At 39.3% G+C, this 24643-nt stretch overlaps 1 protein-coding gene across 2 annotated transcripts in view; it reads right to left on the bottom strand.

Annotated features, from left to right (window-relative positions):
- LOC145987711 (puratrophin-1-like) overlaps nt 1-24643 on the bottom strand; it is a 984553-nt gene that overhangs the window by 308020 nt on the left and 651890 nt on the right. For both annotated transcript variants that reach the window (XM_083122282.1, XM_083122283.1), the window contains exons 7-11: nt 15371-15464; nt 14452-14547; nt 13303-13419; nt 3598-3854; nt 2219-2357 (exon numbers count right to left, since the gene is read on the bottom strand). In XM_083122282.1, coding sequence (XP_082978408.1) covers nt 2219-2357; nt 3598-3854; nt 13303-13419; nt 14452-14547; nt 15371-15464 — 703 coding nt within the window. The remainder of the gene's footprint in view (nt 1-2218; nt 2358-3597; nt 3855-13302; nt 13420-14451; nt 14548-15370; nt 15465-24643) is intronic.

Consider the following 24643-nt stretch of genomic DNA (forward strand, 5'->3'; position numbering starts at 1 on the left):
CGACACATGTTGCTTGGAAAGGAGCCAATCAAGAGCAACATTTCACATCGTAGCGGCATGACGGGAAGCACAGGCCAGCGTTCGGATGGTGAAATCCTTAAGCGATAAGTGTCGCGTGCCGCTGGTCGCTTTGGTGCGCAATCTCACTAAAGCAAGACACTCATTGCATCGCGTATGCGCGAACAACAAACCACGGCAACATGTTGCAAGCAATTGAGGAAATGGTCCAGTTTGAGCGACGCAGAAGCGACACGTGTGGCTTATCGTGTCGCCTAGATATGTTGTTTTAATGTGCGGTTTATAGTGTCGCCTATCTGTTGTTCGCAAGCAACGCTTGCTAATAGACTGAAGGCACCATGTCGCTTGTCACTTAGTTGGGAACTCCCCCTGTAGCGCGTCGCTTCGGTCTCAGCACCCTTTATTTAACGAAGTAACAAGTAGCACGCGAATACGCCATATGAACGTGTCGTTTGCTGTTTGGACCCTCATGTGCAATGAATGCTATTTTACAGTGTGGAAGTGTGTGTCACTAGTGTGACAGTGTGAACATCCCGTGTCGCTTGTCCCATTGGTTTGAAAGTTGACTTACACTCATGTCGATGGCACTAAGAATGTTTTGTGGGGTTTCCCTTGTCGTTTCATGCAATCATCATCGCCGCGATTAGTTTAAAGCGGAAGAAAAGAGACAGTAAATAAAAAATACAAATGCTTCAGTGTGTATATCTTTAAGAGAAATGATGATGATGATAATAATAATGAACCTAATTCATAAACAAAAATTTAGTTGCCAAGAGCATTCCACGCGTATTTTTTCTACCGTATTATTAACGAAAGTATGACGATAACCGGACGTGGTCGACTGTCTACAATGTTCGTTAATATCTTCGCGACAACTGTACCAAATATCATAGCAATTATCACATTCACAGAAATGCTTCATGTAAAAGAATCAGACGTTGCAGCGAAAACTCCATTTACTTCCATTATAAGCAGACAAATACCAAGCACCGGGTCCAACACCAGCGCCTCTAGCGGTATCATTTTCGAGTGGAACCAGCCAGAGAGCGCAGAACCGTGCCGTTTTCCACACTACGTTATTCAAGGCGCTGTAGCTTGGCCAAGAAGGTGTTTGACTTACGTGCGATGAGTCATACCCAACTTTAACCAGACGTTGCGTGTAGGCTCCTCCCATAGACCGTAGATTGGATACGGTGCAAATTTGCCCCCATGTGCTCGGTTGTCAGCTGCAGGAATGCTAGAAACAAGAACGGGTCATATGCATAGGCGTAGCTACGGGGTGTGCCGGATGTGCCTAGGCACACCCTAATGGGCTGCTTTATCAAAGAGAATTAAAGACAAATATTTCAATAAGAGAGAAAATAAGCGGCAGTTTGTAAGAAGTTGAAAATGTCATTACTTGGAACGTACAAACGTGTGCATTATCGCTGATGTCTATAGATTTTCGATTTTTTGATGTAATTGGAGAAAGAAGATATTTACTGCTAGTGTTGCCCACGGGAGGAGACGGGACAGGGTTTTAAAAATTCGAGACGAGACGAGATTGACCATGTGTCATAAGACAAACGAATATTTTCGAGACGAGACAGCATTTCCACGAGACTCCACGAGACGAGACAGGCCAAAGTCTCGTCTCGTGGGCAACACTATTTACTGCATTCTACTGTGTACTGCAGCGCCTTTCTTCTATACCTGTCACAAGCTGCACGTGTGAGAGAGCTTTCTCCAAGATTACCCAAGTTAAAACTAAATTAAGAGCAACTCAGAAGCAGGATAGATTGGAAGCCCTGCTCTTGCTATTTGTAGAACAGAAAAAAGCTTAGTCTATTGATGTAAATGAAGTTATCGATGAGTTTAAGAACATTGTACCTTTTGACACACGTCTCTTGTTATAGATGACGTGTATTTTGATGTATTTGTTTGTAACATTTATGAACATTTTGTGTGTGTGTAGTTTCTACTACATATATTCAGAAATTTTCAAAACTGTCATTTAGTGAATTTATATTCCTTTACAAACATCAGTGCAGTTAAAGAGCCAAGTGATTGTGTTGAAAAATATGCTATTAAAAAGGTACAAGACCTCATTTTTTTCCCCTTGTACACACCCAAATATAATGTTCTAGCTACGCCTATGGTCATATGTTGATCTTTCGGATCAGACAGAAAAATTTGAGAGTACAAGAAAGATGACACTTACCTGCGTGACTTCTTCCTCCAAAGCTCGGAGTCTAGCTATATCGAGCAAGCGAACTCTTCGGTGCTCGGCGAGTTGATCCAGCCGCTTTGCAGCCCTGTCAACTTCAGAAAACAGCAACCTGGCGCGCTCAACGTCATTCCTGTAAGAGAATGTGAGTGCTAGAGAAGTTGAAAAAACTGCAGAACATTTAACATCTTCTAAAGCGAAATTTTCAAAACAAAATCTTGCCATATTACCATGTACGCATAGAATTGGCTGAACGTAGCACAACGTTGGAATTCCCACAGCTTTTGGTATGGGTGGTCCCAGGTTCGCTTTTCAATGGGAGCTCAAAATAGACTCTGCTGGCGCAGCATCGTGATGGCAATTGGGGGAGGGGGGTATTTTAAAAGAGTTTTGAGTTTCTAAATCCACTTTATGCACAGATAGGCTAGTTGGGACGACTGGACCTACAATTTTGAAGGGGGACCCGAACCACTATGTGCCTCCGTCGGGTATCGAGCCCGGGATCTCTTGATTACAGGACGACGACGTTACCACTACGCCATCGGGGAGGGCCTAACTAGGCATGGTACTCGAACGATGCACGTTCAACAGCACAGTGCTGTGGGAACGTGCACGGATTTCGTCAAAGCAGATCGGCATAGTGAGGATGCAACTTTACACTTCTACAAATCTCATACCTTTCGAGAGATATAATTTTTGGGTAAAATTCCAAGCACTTTTTCTTTTTTTAAAAAAAATTGTGCAAGCGTTGAAAAGTTATTTTCCTATCAAACTATCGTTTTAAAACTTTCCCTTAGTGCAATTCATTTCAGAAAATAATTGATTTTATTCTTTGTAAATATTTTTTTCTTTTGTTTGCTCTGATAGTATCACTGTTCTGCTAACACAGTCCAAAGTGTCGAGGAAAGAAAACCAGGTTGAGGATTACCTTGTCAGAAACTGAGCACGAACTGGATATTACAGTTCGTGCTCAGCTACAAACGAATCACATTCTGAATTCTAAGGTGTTTGTAAAAGAGTCTCGTTTTCTGTTGTTGTCACTGAATCAATTAAAGAAAATATTAGGAGTCGTATAATTTTATATTGGGTATGTGTGAAGATTCCAAAGAGTGATGAACCAACATGTCTGTAATGTTTGCTATTATAAGAATAAACATTAATAAACTGTCTGCTGTAAAATTGCATTCTTTAATAAAATACATTTTTCCTGCGTAGCCTAGAATTTTCATTAAATATTTGGTATTTCTGAATAATAATAAAAAGTTGTTATATGATGTGATAAATTCTAAGAGTATTTTAATATTAATCACTGAAATGTGTTCCAGTAAGTTGTGATCACCCTGTATATACGTACAAACATAAATAGAGAATACCTGACTTCCTCGCTCGCCGGTAGAGTCTCTGCTTTTTCCTGCAGCCTCTGCAGTGTTGCCTGTCCCTCTCTCTGCAGGCGCTGAAGATCTACGTCATCAAGGGCGCGCGTTACGATACGCTGTTGCTGGTGCAACTGGCGTCGAGCTGAGCTATGGTGACCTTGACCTTGTACGGCGTCCGCTGACCTCATTTCTGACATGGCGTCGACCAAGCGTCGACCGACGGCGTGGCAGGTCGCCACAAATGGCTCAACCTCCTGTAAGGAAAATAAGAAATGAGTCTGATGAGGTTCTTCGTTTTCACTAGTACATGAGTTTTGGATATATTAGTCTTAGCCCCGTCTACTTCGCAGCACTTTACGACACTAGGTGTCGTGCAGGTGTATCCCGGTGTCAGGCTGGTGCAAGGAAATGACGTGTAGACGAATAGCGGTGTTTAAGTTCAGAAGATTCAACAAATGCCTGCATGCTGCTTTAAACGTTAATTTGATTAGTTAGCACGCACCACGTGACCATACGTAGTGCAAACGGTGTACAAACAAAATACACTACTTGACACCAAACCAACTAAGTATTGTCTACTTAGTCGGTGTTGCACCACGTGACCAACTAAAGACAATCAAAAAATGCATCCAACTAGACGAAGCTATCTGGCACACTGGGATATTTATGATGCATCTGCGCTGCTCGCATATCCCCAAGCTATGCATATGCACACAGAAAACTAAATGCATCATATCGATTGATGCACCAGAATGCATCGATTAATGCACTAAAGTGTGTTTTATGGCTTCTTCAAAGAATTAGATTCACATTTGATGCATTTGGGTTCATTTTTGTATGTCGTGAAAGAAACACCAAAGTGCATCATTTCATTCAAGTGGGAATTTATTTCAGTCGAGATGCACTTCAATGCATGAGTTGACGTTCCTTGATGCACCTTCCTGCATCTTTTTGAATGATGCACTTAAACGTTTGGTCTGAGTTACAGAGTTTATGTAGCTCAGACGATACGTTTAAGTGCATCATCAAAATAGAAGCATTCTGGTGCATCAAGGTATATCAAAACGCATCAACTGATGCATTTAAGTGCATCTCGACTGTAATAAGTCCTCACTTGAATCAAAATATACACTTTGGCGTTTCTTTCACGAGATACTAAAATGCACCCAAGTGAATCAAATGTGAATCTGATTCTTTGAAGAAGCCATAAAACACACTTTACTGCATCAATCGATATGATGCATTTAGTTCTCAGAGTGTGGATATCAGGGAAAGGTAAAGTTCCCCCTGCATATAGCACCGCGCCATGAATGCACATTTAGGGGATGTGGGGATAGGGCCACACACATTCTCGATCTAGGAAATTTTGGAGGTGATGTGATCAGCACCACGCTCCGGCCGGCTTTACCACCCAGGGTTTGCCCCCCCCCCCCCGGTACCCATTGATTTGAGGCTGGTTGAGCCCTAGTGCCGCTTTATGCGAGGACAAGGCCATGAAAATTCCAGCCACTCCAGGAATAAATTGATTGATTTGCTTTATTTTACTTCGTCTTATGTGCAACTTTTGGCTAATTTACGAAAATTGGGATGAGTGGTGATATGATGAATGGACACTCGCAAACATTCATGCCCAGGCCAGGATTCGAATCCGGGACCCCTGGCATCGTAGCGCGATGTGCTAACCTCTCCGCCAAGGGGGCCGGCCCCAGGAATCGAACCCGGGTCTCCAGAGTGGCAGTCAGCCGCCTTACGGACTACGCCACCGCGATGATTAAACAAAATAATGGATATTATACGGGGTATTTGTTCTGCAGCTATAATCATGGTAACAAATCTATTGATTTTTCGATATGCGACCACAGTTAAGATCCCTACCATAATTAGTTCTTCTGAGAATACTTTGTCAACAAAATTGAATTCTCTGCATTCCTCCATTGAGAGAATCATGTTGCTATTAGTTTTCTTCGGATTACACTTGACTGTTTTTCAAATTTATAGTTCGTAATATATTACAAGGATATTTCAACAGCAGTGTTGATTTAACGTTGCAGCGTAATTTGCGTCCACCAGATGTCAGCATCTGCAACACTCTTCTAAAAAACTTTTAAAATAAATTTGCTGTAACACATTTCTTATAAAGATCATAACACTTATTGTCGGTATATCATCTATATACCGGTAACGGAGCTGCAGTATAGACGTACCCAAATAAGTCTGCAATTGAATTCTTTAAGACACCTTCTCGTTAAAAACTAACGTACATGTTACTTTGTCCTTTCAGACTGATTGATGAAGCTCTATTATTTACATTATGTATATCTTGCAAACATATTCGAGAACGTGAAAAGGAGTGGTAAAGTCGATTAAATACGAAAATACCATAGATTGATTGATTGATTGAGTTGGTGTTTTAAGTCCATTTTATCCACACAAAGGCTAATCGGGACTGGACTTTCAGTTTAAAGTGGGATCCGAACCACTACCGGGTGAAAAGACCATAGAGAAGACCAGGTAACACTTTACTATACCAGAGACGGATTTCTTCAAATTTACAGGAGAAAGTACTTACGCAAATCATTTTCTGTAGTTTTGATCCATTTTAACCCTTAGTACGCCACGCGGTCTGACGAAAGTAAGCCCAGTATCGCCGAGGCTTTGAGCGGGAAATTTGAATTCGTATACATAATGGAGAAAAATCGTAATAACTCAGGCACTATGGGACCAATCTATTTCGGATAACTTTTATTTTGCAGGTAATACATCGGTGCATGCAACCATGTAAAATTTGGATGCCCCAACCGTTGGGGGGGGGGGGGGGTTTATGGGTGAGGGCTGCATTCCCCCGAATTTCAATGAAAAAATCATAAAAATGTGGAGTTTGCCCCCTCTTCTCCAGCTACTTTGGGGAGAAAACCCGAACTTTTGCTTTTTTTCGTTCGCACTTCAATCTTGTGTAGAAGCGTTGGAAGCTTGGAGGAAAACAGCATCGTAAATACCAAGCATTCATTGTGTCTGTCAAGTGTCGAGCCAACATGTGTTTGGGTGAGCCCAAACACGAGACATATTCCGAGAAAGGAGGGGGGGGGGATTTGGAATTTTTGTAAACACGATTGCAAAACCTGTTCCCGAACAAACTGCCAGTGTTTCAACCTCAATATGCAAATATAAGTGTGGCAAAACCCTCAATAATTGTACCTAAAGCTGTTTGTAACATATGTGTTACAGCGGCTACAAGGGACATACTTTTTTTGTAACATATGTGTTACGGCGGCGAACTAAGGGTTTTAATGCGAATGCATGTGGTTTTCTACGAAAATCTATTTCCGACGCGCTATTGCTGCTGCCGCCATTTGCTTTCTGCACGAGAGCACAATACGCTCTTGTATTGTCCGTATATGCTAAATTGAACGAAAGGAGTGCTAATGGAACCTAACCTAACAGGCCAGGCCTAACCTAACCTAGTAGGCATACCTCGTCCCCGTGATGGTTCGTGGGGCTATCGTGAAGTTTTGGGCTACCCGTGGATGGTTTGTGGGAAATAAGGAACAACAGTAAGTACTCGTTAATGTAAGAAATAGACATTATTTTCGTTAGAAATTCATTATTTCACCTAAAGAAATGTTCCGCAATGCAGAATAGTACGTTAGCAATGTAAAAAATTGTGAAATAAATCATTGATAGGTGTCTCCGGTATAGTAAAGTAGTACCGAAGGCCAAGAAAGAAGTGGAAGAATAGGTAGGGACCAAGGATGCCTGCAGAGTGGGACCGGGGGTGGGGGCAAGTGCCCCCCGAGATATATAGAAATACTTCATTTAATTCAAATTTTGAAATTTTAGCGTGAAAACATGGACGAGGGGTGCCGTGAAATATAGCAGATTAAGTGTCTTTGCAAATTATCCTAGGGATACGTTAAATGGGGGAAACAATCACGCACTTAAGCATTGCTGCCCCTCCCCCACACGCCCCTGTGAAAAAATCCTGGGGGCGGCCTTGGTAAGAACAATTAAATGCAAAAGAGTTAGAAGTGATTAGATACAAGATTAGATAGAGATGAAAGGAAAGGTAAAGATGAGTAATACAAAAGACACATGAGGTAAACCAAGACACGGTGAGTGGATATAGCCAAAAAATAGCGGAATTAAATGTTGGAGGCGATTAAATACAAAAAGATTAAAGAGAAGTTCAAGAAGGAAGCAGGTACAATCAAGAAGAGTGTCAAAGCGATGGGTTGATTAAACACATAAGAAGGAGTGGGAAAGTTAACATGCAAGTGAACAGATAGAGTCAATAAAAACATGGAGAGAAAATACAGAAAGATGGGATAAAAAAAAGGTTCGTTGTCGACACGGAGAGCAGCTGGTGATTACGACCAGGATTCTATGCAATTATTTCTTCGTTTGTCTGTAGCCAAGCAAAAATCACAAGCTTCACAAAAAAGAAAGTATTTGCGCCATTTCTCTCAAATTCATTGGGTAATGCAGACATGAAGCAAACGTTGAAGATTTGATTTTATTAAAAAATAGGAAAGCTTCTATCTGATTGTGGCAGGCTCTTTTCAAGCCATGCCGCATAAAATTGTGGCTTTGGACTTCACTACTGCAATATTTCTCAAATAATGGCTGTGGCGGGATTTCTGAGAAATCCACTGAAGACGACCTCCGTGGTGGAGTGGTTAGTACAGCGTGTTATGACGTCAGGGGTCCCATTTTCGAATCCCGGCCATAGCATGGGTGTTTCTTGTGAGTGTTCATAAATTTCATCACATCATCATTCATCTTCGCGATTAGCCAAAGTGGCAGAAAAGTGAAGTGAAATAAAATCAATCAATCAATCAAGCCACTGAAACCTAAAAAATAATACAAAAGGAATGACGGAAATGACAAGAGGACTACACAATATATTCTTATACACATTATAATATACACTACACTGCACACACACACACACAAAGACCGTCAATTTTGGCTACCATGTAACTATCGTTTTTAAGTATCAACGGCTATTACATAGTTAATTGCAACTAATACAATTTCATTTAGTCATTTTTAAATGCATTCAATATGTACAAAACTGAAATTTATAATCTTTATTTATCTTTGTGGATGATAAAATTTTCAATTTTAAATATGAATCTTTTTTGTCTCAATGCTTGTATGAGTGTGTGCATGTGGTCATTATGACTATACGTCATATTTACTTCTTATTCTAGCCAAAGAACAAAGAAATGACGACAATGAGCTTTGGTTCACATTGTGTAGTTTTTTTTGTTTTTTTTTACAGGCCGATTTTAATTTTAACTAGGTATGGCCACAAAATCCGGTTGAAGGATATCCGGTTTTGAAATTATCCGATATCCCTTTCGGATGCAACGGATAATCCGGATAATTCGAAAATTCTGATAGCACGGATATCCGGATAATTTGAATATCCTGACAGCACGGACATCCGGATAATTTGAATATCATGACAGCACGGATATCCGGATAATTTGAATATCCTGATAGCACGGACATCCGGATAATTTGAATATCCTGACAGCACGGACATCCGGATAATTTGAATATCCTGACAGCACGGACATCCGGATAATTTGAATATCCTGACAGCACGGATATCCGGATAGTATACATATTTGATGAACATGACAAATAAAATAATATGTGGATAGCCCGTAGAAACGGATAAATGATAAAACTGTCTGGATAATGCACACATTCGGTTATCTGGGCATTTAGGATAATCCGAATATTCGAATATGTGGATAACTAGGATAATCCAAATATCAGATAATTAGGATTATCCGAATATCTGGATAAAAAATTATCCGATATCCGGATTTGGCCATCCCTAATTTTAACGGTACAATATCGTAAATTTTAGGGTAACAGTTCCAATTTTCAATTATTTTTTGTTTCGCATTATTGTATACATAACAATCCGTGCCTTACTGATGAAGAAGTGAGATGTTATGAAGGGAAACGTGATTTCAAACCAGTTGACTACCGCGACCAGGCAACGAACTCATTTCTCGCAGACTTCTAAAAGACACGCAAGCTAATGCCGTAACGAACGTTCAACATAATAAGATGGTCGACACAATTAATAGCGCAGGAGTCGATTCCCATCCCGAATAAAGAAAAGGGGCCGTGAAACTAATGGGCATCTCACGATCCCACGTCGCTTCTTATTCCCACAGGTCACACTGAAACATATGCAAACAGGAAGTCGACTGACATATCCTCCATATCACACATGATGCATGGGGTGATCCCCTCATGTTCTTGACCTACTCGTACAATCAAGGTTAAGGGCTCCGAGACGGCAACTAATGTAGATTCATTATACAGGAGGAATGTCGGCCCTCTTTTTCAATTACACTACCTTAAGATTCATTAAGATAACTTTGCTATGATACGTTGGTAACGCTCTCGTCAAAATAGGCTTTTCAATGCATACGTACGTACATTTCTACATATGAACGACAACTAGGAGTGGTTCAGAGACAAGTTTTCGTCTCTTCTCGACGAGACGGAGACAGACTTCCACAAAATCTAAACTCGTTCCAGAATTTATTAATATCTACATGACGTAGATCAGTAACTAGATATTTTTGCGCCCTAGGCAGGGATATGACTCCCCCTTCTCCCCCCTTGCACTACCAAGCACCGACATGTTTTATTCTCATGCCAAGGCTTGTTATATTTACATACTACAAATTCTTAAATGAGTAAACAAAGAAAAGCTCATTAAAAATAATATAAAATTAAAAATTCGTAGTTTGCATTTCTGATTTTAAGAAATAGCATATTTAAGAATATTTCAGCTATGTCTTAGTGTCTAAACAATATATTTAAAAAGAGGCCTCCCCGATGGCGCAGTGGTAGCGTCGTTGCCTTGTAATCAAGGGGTCCCGAGTTCGATACCCGGTGGAGGCACATACTGGTTCGGATCCCACTTTAAACTATAGGTCCAGTCCCGATTAGCCTTATTGTGCATAAAGTGAACTTAACACAACAATTCAATATCTTCAAGAAAGGTTCAATTAATTTTGAGAAACTGAAAATTTTAGTAGTGTGTTAACAGAACGTACCTCTGCCAATTGTAAAATTCTCAATCGCATATTCCGACTTTCTTGTTTGGGATGCTCTTGATCAGGGCTTATGAACACCAATAAGGTATAGATGCAACGTGCTACGAAAATGACCAGCAATATTGTAAAATGGTACACAGGGTGAACCCTGTTTTTGTGCTTGTTTCCTTCTCTTCCCTTTGTGTTCCTTAAGTTTTGTGGAGCAGTGTATATATAGGGTACTAAAACATAATTTTACTTCAACCACATTGTTGTTGAATTGAATTGATGTTTTAAGTCCACTTTATGCACAGTAAGGCTAATCGGGACTAGTCCTACAGTTTAAAATGGAATCCGAACCACTATGTGCCTCCACTGGGTTTCGAACCTGGGACCCCTTGAATTGCAAGGCGAAGACGCTACCACATGAACGAAAGACAAAGTTCAGGAAGTGTTTCAGTGGATTTATTCTTCTTCAATAACAATTGGTATAAATCTGTGATTTGCTCCACAAATGGGAATATTTTTTTTTTTATGTTGTACAAGAATGCGGATATATACATTAATATCAAAGTTTGTTATACTCTCAATATTTTGATTATGGTTCAGTGTTTCCATGTGTGTCAAAAACCCAATGAAAAAATAAGTTACACAAATTGGCCAAGCACATACGAAGACGTAAAAAATACAAATTCCTGGAACTGTTTCAAATATGGTCAGCCGGTCCCCGTGGCGGAGTAGTTAAGCACATCGCGATACGACGCCAGGGGTCCCGGATACGAATCCTGGCCTGGGCATGGATGTTTGTGAGTGTCCGTTCATCAATTTCATCATCACTCATCCCCATCTTCGCAAATTAGCCAAAAGTGGCACAAAAGTCGAAGTAAAATAATGCCAATCAATCAATCAAATATGGTCAATATTTCTCTCTTGAACTGGGGGATCTTCACCCCCACAGCCATCCCTTTGCTGCGTCTATGCCCAAGTGAATGTCGGTGCAATCGAAATATTGTATGCAAAAAGTGTCTCAACAACAATAAAACACTATGATTTCATACAAAATTATTATTTACTTACAAGTTACGTTGGTAGAAGTCGTTACTCATTGTAAACAATATAGAAGATGAAGATCGGTAAAAGAATAAAAAGAAAATGTTGAAAAGGGAACATGAACAACGAATGCAATTTAGAGAACAGAGAGGTGCGAACATTAAATCTAGTAGTAAATAACAAGAAGAAAGTAAAAGGTTAAGAGAACAAGGTTCAAATATATAGAAAACTGCCCTAACGATGCGAAATAGACAGAGTAGTAGATAGATTAATCGCGGACACAAATCAAGCACTTTCCAAAGGCATTATAAACGCTCAGACTGTGCACAGAAGCTACCCACAAGATAACAGTCGCCGTCAACGCCATCTATCGCCTGCTGCGTGCAGCTGCTTCATCATGCTCCTGATTTGGCGCCAATTTGCTAATGAACGCCACCTCGTTAGCAGGTTCGTACACGCACAAAAAAGTGTGGAAGAAATGGCGAAAACAATTGCCTTATTAATTGAACCGAAGGAGCAAGGTTAATTAAAAACACATTAAATCATCGACAGCCACGATGGTCTGTGGCCAGACGAACAAAGAATAAACAGAAAAAAAAGCGGGAGTAAAGCGATTCTCGAACTTTCCATGTCGAAATCAACCTGTTATGTGAGCCGTGCGTTTTCACCCCTTATGACAAACGCTGATACAATTGGGAGAAGTGGGCGTAACAAAGGAATGTGCCTTTTGAGGACAGGTAATTAACAAACACAGAATCATTTGGCCTAATTAGGAAGGAAAGTGAGGAGACTACTATAGACACCTACGCACCCGAATTTAGCTGTCTTACTTCTAGAGATACCCAAACAGAATGTGGCAACAATTGCACAGGAAAGAGGGGAGGGTTTAGATCCACTACCACATCTGAAACCCTGGCATGGAAACGGTGTCGCTATGTCAAGTCACCAGGAAAACTGTAGTCCGCACGCATATTTTCCGAAGTTTCAGAAAGCTTGGCGCTACTATACAGTGGTTCACTGTGCCCCCCACCCCCCCAGAATCTTGGAAGACGGTTCAGATAATGTCTTTCAGGTATCTTCACTTCCATGAAACCCTGGGAAAATAGCTTGCTGGTTTTTGATCACTGTTCCTTATTTTACCTCCTTGATTCATCGTCACAAAACGCACAATTCTTTTACACATCATGGTTTTCTTCTTATTTTTTTAAGTACACATGGAACAATTACTAAAGTGAAAAATTGAATTTCAAGCAGGATCTAGAAATAATTCAGCAGTCTCACATAAAAGATTCCATTCTGTTTATTCAAACTAATAATTTGGGAGTTTTACTTCTCCAACTTTTTCCCTTCATCTCTGCTGATTCAAAAGCAAAATATAAAAGAATCTATATTTCCAGTTGTGCCATCTGACGACCAGACTTTCAACCACAACAAACTTCCTAGGTAGAGAGCCAAGATCTTGCATATTGAAGTGTGAAACTATCTTATTTATGAGGGTGAAAAATATACAGAACCTACAATCAGAATACTTTTCTTCTTCGACACACTCACACACCCTTTAGTATGAAATGATTGTTTTTACCTTGCGAAATGCCACCCATTCTGATTGGCTGTGGGAAACGCTTCCTCCGCAGCTGATTGGCAGTTGGTCGACTGTGACAAAGTTGCGTAGAGATGTCTCGTCCTTAATACAACGGCACTAGAAAGAAAAAAACAATGAAAGATTATTATTATGTCAATGGTAGTAATGAAGACAAAATTGCATTAATGTAAATGTTGCAAGGAAAGTAACCTAGTATTTAAATATTTACATTTATAATATATACACAGTGTGCACACCAAACACAAACACGCACACACTCCCTCTCTCACGCCATTTCTCCCTCCTGCCTTCCACACACATACATATCTTACTGTACAGAAAATGCTTACTACTTAATTGTAACCATAAAGATTTAAAGATATTTACACACTTCACCTGAATCACACAAGAACCAAATAACAATACAGCAAATTTCAATTTGATAAATCCAATCCTCTTAATACAATCCATTATTTAACAATAAAACCCCTCTAACATATTCATAAATTTAACCTCTGGGTCATACCAAAACCCAAGTGCACCAAATTATGTGAGACCCTATTATATTCAAGTGTTTTATGTAGTTCTTGTTATTTTGCAATCTTTGCTACTTAGCGCATGGTTGATATCTTTTTCAAACATTTTAGTTTCGTTCTGATGATGTCAGAATGTTGACATGCTTGATGTGGGCTCTACGATGAATTTTTGTTTTGTTGAATAAATAAAGTAGGTAGAACAATTTAATGTTGTAAAAACTTGATATGTTGAATTGTGAAGCAGTTATGTTTTAGTATAAAACTTCCGTGTTGTACAATAAACATAGTGCGCGTTAAGAAGTGAACTATACTTAATTAAATTTCTTAAAACTTATAATGATTTTATCTAGAAATGAACGAAGAAGAATTTTCAATACCCAGGGTGCCATCTAGTGTAAGCTATGAAGTCTCATGTTCGCATTTTCTTGTATTTATAAAAAGTAGTGTGTTTGTTTGTTTAAGAGAAGAACGTGTCAAATGTTTTACAGTGAATTCTTTGGGTGAATGCAGTCACCAGCGCCACTAGCGGATTCAGTAGAAAACCGAGCAGCATATCTGGAATGCCAAACTAACTTCTAGGCGGTGTACCACAAGCATTTCAACAATCACTCACCTCTGCTTTACATTGTTGGAACACGCTATTTCGCCTTCCTAGGTCACCCGCTTGCTTAGGCGCCCAAATCAGCACATTCTTTAAAGCAACTTGCCCCTGTAAAGTTAAAAAAAAATCAGATACCACAAAAAATACAAGGGATAACTAAAATAAATCTTCTAGTATGCAGACTACGAATACACAATACAATTATGATATAATTATATTTTTTTACAGAATAAACAACATAATGGTCTGAAAGTGTTGACCCTAAAGTAGGGGCACGGCCTGCTTCCCAGTGCTTCTAAAAAATATTACTATTATTATTATAACATTTACATTATTACTCTTCTTTTGTACTACTGGAAAAAATTGTAAACTGAAATTCGTGTCCAAAAGCAAGAACGCAAAAAGAAAAAGGTTATTTGTATTGTAATGAAAATCAATTTACTGCTGAGATTTGGATTAAAGTCACGCTATAAGTAAGAACTCGAGGTTAGATAATACTCATATTTCTTGTAATTGGATAAGTGAATAGGACTTTTTTCTAAACAAACACAAAGTTCGTTCAACTCAATATTGACATGCAATAACAAATTGTTTTCAAAATATCTAAAATTCTCTCCGGGACTATACATTTAGCGTATGGTTTCAAGGTCGGGACAGTTCGTCCGTATGAAACATGAAATTACTTAAGATACATTCTGAGTTCGACCAATCCAGAGGTAAATACTAGATCACAAATACAAATTAAAAATACGAAACTCGTAAGATCACAAATATTAGGGGTCTGATCTCACACAAGCATTAAAAAGGGTTATATTTAAATGATACAATTCCATCTCCTGTACGTGATGAAGAATATATTATTGAGACTGCCTATTTCTTTTTTATCCGATAGTGTTTCTTTGAATGTTGCATCAAGAAAATAATGTCTTACCTTAATGAGTTGTAATGATTTGTCCAAAAGACCAAGACAATTGTTGTTCTCCGCCCGCACATCGTGAACTAGAAGTGTGATGCCATCTTTTGACCTGAAAGATAAAAATATAAATACCAATTAGAGAACGAAAAAGAAAACCATGAAAACAGAAATCATAATCAGAAAATACAAATTCAACAAACATGTTTACCGCAGTATACTGTGAGCGACTTTGAGAGGACTCTGAACTAACTCGATCAGCAATTTTCAAATAAATGGTGCGTATTATTACAAAATTAGGTACTTTGTTCTTGTTGGGACATCCTTTATTTTAATAGGCTATTTGACAACATAAATAAATGTATCATTATCAGCTAAATTATCAACAGTCAAATGAACCTTAAATTTTTTAGAGACTATTAAATTTCCCCTTTCAATAACAGTGTCTTTGTTAGAAATCATTCAATAATAATTTAACATTAAATGAAATTACACTGAATTTATATTATGTAGAAAAAACTAAAAGCAGAAATAATACATACATTAATTAGGGAAATGGTGTGGCAATGGTATTATCCCAGGTGTTTTGAAAAAGCAAGGTCGCTGTTGCTGATATTTAAGAATACGCACTAGAGGGAGAGTATTTGTAATTTTCTTATTTTACGTCGCTTTTCTGATCACAGTTGCTAATCGCAGCGACGAGTATGAATTATGATGATGAGATGGCGAGATCAAAAGGTTTTCAACGAACGCGTCCAGTACGGCTAGAGAAAATATAGAAATGCATTGCTGTATAGTGCCATGTAATTCAAGTAAGTGATTTTTCTCTTGGGGTTTCTTATTATTGCCATGAAACAGTCCGCTATGTTCGGTAGCGATGCTAAGGACAGGGGGGGGGGCGGGGGTAGGATCGGTCACGACCCCCCAGAAAAGACAAACCTCCCGTGAAATATTTTGGCTGTAAATACTCGTATATAATGGTATCATTATTACGAAATACAATACTCTGCATTAAAGTTCAAACATGTGAGAATTTTTGTGTACCATTCAATCTGTGATTTTTTGGCGTCGCTACTGGTTAGAAAACCAAATTATATTATTTCAAGCAAATAATCGCACCACCGACTATTTGTACACTCACCGGCAATAAAAATTGAACACCTAGATCCTCGCTTCCCTGCAAAGTGGTATGTGATAAGTGGATTTTAATAGCAAATTGTCAATGGCAACTTCCGTAGAGTTAGCAGCACTTGCAGTGAAGCGAGTATTTTAGGATCTAGGTGTCACATTTCTTTTGCCGGTGACTGTACGTTGTTATAAAAGAACGAGCGGTAAAATTGCGTAATGGAAAAACGAAAATTTGATCATGTTCATTGTTGAAATGAAAACTTCACACATCACACGTTTTTACTCTCGCATTTGAAAAAGGTTTCATATTCCACTTCGTCGAGATTCTGTACCGCGCGAGGTTTACTTTTCTTAGTACTCGCAAAGAACGACAGGTGGCGCGTCAAGTTTAGACATACGCAGCCACCTGGCGGTAACATGGCGAACTTGTATCACAAAGCTTCTGAATCGAGCCGAAATGGGAATAAAAAAGGTGCTGAATCCGAAATAATTTAGTTTATATTAGGAACACCAACCAGAAGATTATATATTTATAGAAGTTACCCTCCAGGTTCAATGTTACAGTTTTAGACATTGTCACGTGATTTCTGACGTCAAACTATGGGCGTCCGAATGGGGACAATGGTGTCCAGCCCCCTCCCTTGCAAATTAGCTGTCAGCTGCAGTAATTTGTGTTATGGGACTGATACAAGTAAGGCGGATACGGAACGTCGTAGGACAAGGGGGGCTCAGGGGGCTATAGCTCCCTAAAATTTTGCGATTTACACTAGATAAAATGAGGTTTTGGGCTTTTCGTGTGTATGGAATCAAATATTGTGACGATAACTTAACGAGATGAATAACTATAGAGGCAAGGAAGAGAATGTTCTAGAATCCCGAGGTATAATCCTCTTATTGACAATATTACACTTAAACGAAACGTTTCTTGCGATTCCAGTGTTTTCACCCAGCGAGAATGAACATGGTTTAACATTCGTCAGCAGTGACGGCGATTGGGTTCCAAAACTGGGGGCAAGGAGGCAAAACGTTCGGTGCGGGGGGGGGCAAGAACAGTTTATTTTCCCTTGTTATATAAGGTTTAGCATAGCGTGGGGGAAAAAGTGGCAAAATGTGGGGGCAGCCCCCACACCCTCTTCAAATCGCTGCCACTGTTTCTCAGCATTTCGAAGCTGAACACCAGACCAAGAAAGCACTGTTGAATACTGGGGTACGCAGGATTTTTATTCGGAAAGGACTGGAATTGTAAAGGAGGATAGTACATAGGTGTTTTCAAGGGGAACGGTATACACAATAAGACATTTCGTATATCTAGAACTTTCTACTCCCAAAAATGGAAGGGGTTTTTATTTGAAAATATTGATTTCCTCAAAATTTCGGAGGGGGCTGTAACCCCATCAGCTCCTCCCTCTGCGTACGCCAGTGCTGTTGAAGGTAGTCGTTGGATTATTTATTCACTGGATAGCAAGAGGGGAACGTTCTTGAATAGGAGGCGGAGTCAACCAAGTGGGAGAAGTGTTCGTTTTAATTATTATTTTCAAGTATTTAAGTCCACTTTATGCACAGTAAGACTAATCGGGACCGGATACAGTGTAAAGTGGGTTCACACACACGTGTTCATGTATTTCAACAGAAACACACTTGTAAGGTTCTATCTATACCCCTATAAAGAGATGATGTTTACCTCGCTCCCCCCCCAAAAAAAAAAAATTCTGGATATTTGCCTGGAGTGACCGTTGTTTCTTATTTACAATGGCAGTTACAGTACTGGTATTACCTTCCACTCAACCATTTTTACACTGTCAAAAATGTAATCCTCTTACAAGCTGCCTAGTAATTGTAAAGTGTAGAAGAAGTGTCGAGATAGAAGTGATAGGTGTGGTGTGGACCAAGGATATAGTCACGCCAAAAAAAAAAAAATAATAATAATAAAAATAGGAGCTCCCTATTTGGCCCCTAAACCAATACAAATGTGTAAGATTAGCATCTTTAATGTAAAATTGACATTTTTGGGTCCACAGGATTCACATGAGATTGATTATTTTGATTTTTTTTAAAAAAGTTTAATTTTTACCTATTTTCCAATACACACATGGGTCCACAGTAAAAGTAAACAATACACGCAATGCACTTGGAAGACTGGAACACATTCTCAGAAATAGATTAAATAATAATAATAATTGTGAAAAATATATAATGAACTTATGCACAACAAATATTTAAAGCCAGGAAACCAGTCTTCCTATAAAATCAATTTCAAGATAAATTAATGTATTTTAAAGCATTAAATAATATTTATTCATTAGTTCCGATATCTTTCCTTCACCTTTAATTGTACTTTGGTGGTGAATGCGACTTTCTTAGACGGATTTTGCCGGCGAAGTTCTTCAGTTTATAGCTTGTTACTTCTGTCGTTACTTTCTTCAAAACTGATAAATTGCATACATAGAGTAGAAGAAAGAACAACTACAAACACCAAAGCCAACTGAAATTATTTAGTTGTTTATAGAAGTGTTCATGTTTTATCCCCTTACCGAAAAGTCAAAATTTCTATTTGTGCCGACTTTCTTGGAATTCTGGATCAACAGGATGAATGGTGGTGATAAAATGGACGAAGTGACAATGGCAAACACATATGGACGACAGGACACTGAGCACCCACAGAGGAGTTTTGGTGTTTCCGAGTCCACCAGACGCCAGATACTCGATAGCCTGCAAAATGTAGCCCAGGATTGAAGAGAAGTTGACACATGAGTGCCTTCAGTAAATGTCCCGGTACCCATGTGCGTAACTTGGGGCCTACCTTTGGAGGGGTCAAACTTGGGACTTAACTTCGGGGAGTCAAACTTGGGACTTAATATTTGAGGCGACAGAAACATACTTGAGACTTAACTTTCGGGTGCAGAATCAAACTTGAGACTCAAGTTTCGGGTGCAGAATCAAACTTGAGACAACTTTCGGGTGCATAATCAAACTTGGGACTTAACTTTCGGGTGCATAATCAAACTTGGGACTTAACTTTCGGGTGCATAATCAAACTTGGGACTTAACCTTCGGGTGCATAATCAAACTTGGGACTTAACTTTCGGGTGCATAATCAAACTTGGGACTTAACTTTCGGGTGCATAATCAAACTTGGGACTTAACTTTCGGGTGCATAATCAAACTTGGGACTTAACTTTCGGGTGCATAATCAAACTTGGGACTTAACTTTCGGGTGCATAATCAAACTTGGGACTTATCTTTCGGGTGCATAATCAAACTTGGGACTTAACTTTCGGTGCCGAATCAAACTTGGGACTTAACTTTCGGTGCTGAATCAAACTTGAGACTTAACTTTCCGGTGCATCATCAAACATGGGACTTAACTCTCGGTGCGGAATGAAACTTGGGACAACTTTCGGGTGCAGAATCACAACTTGGAACTTAAATTTCGGGTGCAGAATCACAACTTGGAACTTAAATTTCGGGTGCAGAATCAAATTTGGACTTAACTTTCGGTGCAGAATCACAAATCACAACTTAGGACTTAACTTTCGGGTGCAGAATCAAACTTGGGACTTAACTTTCGGGGGCAGAATCAAACTTGGGACTTAACTTTCAGAGGCAGAATGAAACTTGGAACTTAACTTTTGGGTACAGAATGAAACTTGGAACTTAACTTTCACGGGCAGAATCAAACTTGGGATTTTGGGAGCCAGAATCGACAAGTGTTTCATCCCGTAAAAAGCCCAGAACTATTTTGCCCAATAACTTACATTTGCGCAATCATAAAATATACGAGGGGCGATCAGGTTGCTCTGACCCTAACATAGAAAGAGCGGCAATGGGGTTTCAATTTTTTTTTTTTTTTTTCAACATACTCCCCTGCAACTCCAATGCACTTCTCCCATCGGTGCTCCAACGCGTGGATATCTTGCAAAAAAATTCTTCCGACTGGTCTTCCAACCATGAGTCCACAGCCCTTATCACTTTAGAATCATCAGAAATTTTTTCCCACGAATGTTATTCTTCAAATGTTTGAACAAATGGAAATCACTGGGGGCCAAATCTGGTGAATAGGGTGGGTGGGGCAGCAATTCGAACGATGCATCTGCGATAGAGGCCCTCGCAATGCGTGAGGTGTGGACAGTTTTATTGTCCTGGTGAAGGAGCACACCACGGGTCAACATCCCACGCCTCTTTGTCTTGATGGAATCACGTAATTTCTTGATAAGGTCACTGTAGTATGTGCCAGTGATGGTTTGGCCTCTTTGTAGATAGTCCACAAGAAGGACACCCTTGCAGTCCCAGAAAATTGAGGCCATCACCTTCTTGGCTGACGTTTGCACCTTGAACTTCTTCGTTGGTGCAGAATGTGGGTGTTTCCACTCCATGCTTTGTGATTTTGTTTCTGGGTCGAAATGATGGACCCATGTTTCATCCATAGTTACAAATCGGGCGAGGAAATCGTCTATATCAGCATGAAACTTGCCATGAAGTTCTTGACTGATGAGCACTCGGTGCGCTTCTGATCTGGGGTGAGGTTTCGAGGGACCCATCTTGCAGCAATTTTTTTCATTTGCAATTCCTGGGTAATTGTTTTGCACAGTGCCATATGACAGGCCACACATCTCAGCAACATGACGGAGATGACTCGATGATCCTTCAGCACAATTTCGTGGACTTTGTTAATGTTTTCGGTCGTCATGACAGTTTTTGGTGCTCCACCTGCATGTTCATCCTCACACGACTCTCTCCCACAATTAAACTCACGACACCATCTCTTCACCATACTGTATGAAGGAGCATTGTCCCCTAATGTATCCACCAAGTCCTCATGAATTTTGGATATCGTCCACTTCTTCTTCACAAAATATTTGGTCACCGCTCTCACCTCAGTTTTCTCCATTCTGGCACATTGACACAACTTCACTCAGTTAAACCCCTGTAAAAAGAAATCTGTACGTTACTTAGACTTGCAATTCAGATTGAAAGCATATAAAGGATAACTAAACAATAACAAAATAAAAAAATCAATCGTGACGTCATTCCTTCTATGTTAGGGTCGGAGCAACCTGATCGCCCCTCATACTCTTCAATACTTAGCTACTCAGGTTCCAGGAGGTAAAGAAAAGTATCCTTAATTTTTAAATTTAGTAACCTGAAAATTTTGGCGTCCCCTTCCCCCTATGCCGGCACCCCGTCGCAGTAGCGAGGTAACTCTAACTGAAGCAGTTATTTCTTATATCTTGCGGATATCCATATAATGAACTGGGGATCGAGATATTCACAGTTTTAATGAACGATCTATTACATCACTAGGGATATCGAAGTGTACCAAAGGGGTTCGCTATTTATTATTTTGTTAATTGGAAATGTATTATTTTTAGACGCATTCGCAGAGTGGTCGTTTAACATTAGTGTTAAGTAAGACAATTTCCTTCAATCTTACACCACACTGAATAACCATATATTTATTTTCCAAATAGGAACACAGAACTATTCGAATTTTCCATCGTTCCTTCCCATCTAAAATCTAATCACCCGGGTACTATCAGAATTCGATCAATCAGAGCCATCTGTTGTGTTTATTTATAAGCTCCTTGGGCACAACATTACATATAATAATTTGTACGACTGTTCTGAACACCAGTTCGGTAATGCTCGTAATTCGTTCTTAAATCCACGTATGGTTGGTTACCTATTCCCTGTCAGTCTGAAGAACGTAGTTACGTAAACAAATACACGTGGGCTTGTGAGAAATCTTATTGATTATTCCAAAGTAAACACTGCGTTAGATAGAAATAAAAAAAATGTAGAATAACAGTATGTTTTCACATTTTACCAATTAATTCAAATAATAAATTGTTTCGGTGCTCTCAAAATTCCAAAAGTATTAGTGTGAGAGGTGTCACAATATTAATTTGATGACTAAAATTTCCCCTTAACTTTTGTTTATAAAAGTTAGTAACAAAATAGAATAACTATGTATTTCAGTATACTAACTCTATGAAATGTAAAAACAAATAATGAAAAACAGTTGTGCTGGATATTCATTCATTTATCTCGTGGCGAATAGAAGTCTTTCCCTAAGGATATAATAATAATAATATTAAATAATATAAATTTGAAATAAATTTGTTTATTTCCATTAGTTCTGAACCCAATATGGCCTACTTTAAGTTTGCAATTGTTTCTAATGGTGTACAAAGTCAGAAAGATAAAACTAGTGGGAAAATTAAAAAGAGGTAACATTTCTGGACGTTTACTGAAAATTGAAGCAAATTCCAAATAATAACATGGATGCAGAGAAGATTTTATGAAAAAGATACGTTTAGGCCATACATTTTGTTCTTTTACATCGCAATATACAACAGAAATTTTAAAGATAGTACAACTAAGTGTTGTCATTATAGGTAGATAAGTATATTGACACACTTTCATTTTATTTACTTAGTTCATTCAAATGAAAAGGTCCATTTTATTTTTTCTGAAAAAGCGTTTTATACGAGACAGTAATTTCATGTGTTTTGTATACCCACAGGTATATGTGACGTTTTAGTATTGAGGCATCTGCGCATGCGCAAGTGTGTTCAGGTAGCACGTGTCTGTTATCTAATCACCTTCACTTTCCTCCCTCCAGGTGGAACGCTGTGCTGAACAATGGAGCTGCCATTAAGGGACGTGTCCAAGGAAGAACAGCGGGGTGTCATTCGGTTTCTTCATGCCGAAGGAGTACATCCAGCGGACATTCATAGGAGAATGAAAGTTGTGTATGAAAAATGTGTATCGGACAAAACAGTGAGAAAATGGTGTAGGCGTTTTCGTGGTGGACGAAACACATTGAAGGACGATGCTCAGCCGGGACAATTGAAAAATCACATTCCTGATTGGACAGTGGCTGCTATTAACAACCTTATTCAAGAAGACAGACGAATATCCCTGGCAGCCATTAGCAAACAAGTGAACGTGTCATTGGGTAGTGTGCATGACATTATGAGGCACAGACTGGGTTACAGGAAAGTGTGCGCACAATGGGTGCCAAAGTGTTTGTCAGAGGAACAAAAAATGTGCAGAATGGGAATGTCATTGGCTCATTTGATGCGATACAGGAATGAAGGTGAGGACTTTATCAGCAAAATCATTGCTGGAGATGAATCCATCTGCCCGTATTACCAGCCAGAATCAAGGAGGGACAGTATGGAATGAAAGCATACAGGATCACCAAAACCAAAGAAAAGCAAGTCACTACCTAAAGTCGGCGAACTTATGATGACAGTATTTTTCGATGACCAAGGGCCACTGCTAGTGGAGTTCCTTCCGGAGGGACACACAATTAACGCAAACATGTACTGTGAAACACTGCATCGTCTACGGACATCAATCAAGAATAAGCGTCGAGGAAAACTCAGCAAATGTATCATTTTACTCCAGGACAATGCTCGTCCCCATACAGCCAGACAGACACAGGATATGTTGCTATCATTCCATTGGGAAGTGCTAGACCACCCTGCCTACAGTCCTGACTTGAGTCCATGTGATTTTCACATTTTCGGACCTATGAAGAAACACCTCAGAGGACGACGCTTTGCCTCGAGTCCTGAGCTGCAGGAAGCTGTCAGGGAATAGTTTCATTCCCAGCACAAGGACTTGTTCTACCAAGGAATTCTTAACCTTGTTTCAAAGTGGAAACAGTGTCTTACCTCATACAGTGAATATGTGTAGCCAACTACTGTAATAAAGTTTCTGCAAGGAAATGGACCTTTTCATTTGAATGCACCTTTGCACAAAGAAATAACATTGTTTACATACCAATAAACATGTCACAATTTGTTACCAGAAGACCATGGATTACACCACAGTCTGGACAAGGGAAATGTCCTTTATCATGCTTAGTGAGTCCCGCACACCTTACGTGAACATAAGAGTAACAAATGCCACATCTGCGCATGTCTTTCACGATATATTCCTAGGCCATATTGAGTACACCTTACATAGTGTTCCTTTTTCCTTTGTTATAAACAGTACAATAGAGTAATATCTAAATTAAGTACATTGTTGTAAAGTAAAAATTATAAGCTATCATAATATGTACTAGAGGTATAAATACCTATCACTTGGAAGATGTAATAAGTAATAACTTGACTGTGCAATATTAGATCACGTAGAACACAGTCACGAGGT

Source organism: Lepisma saccharinum, chromosome 5, assembly GCF_977018435.1.
Source record: "Lepisma saccharinum chromosome 5, izLepSacc3.1, whole genome shotgun sequence".
NCBI classification, from domain to species: domain Eukaryota; kingdom Metazoa; phylum Arthropoda; class Insecta; order Zygentoma; family Lepismatidae; genus Lepisma; species Lepisma saccharinum.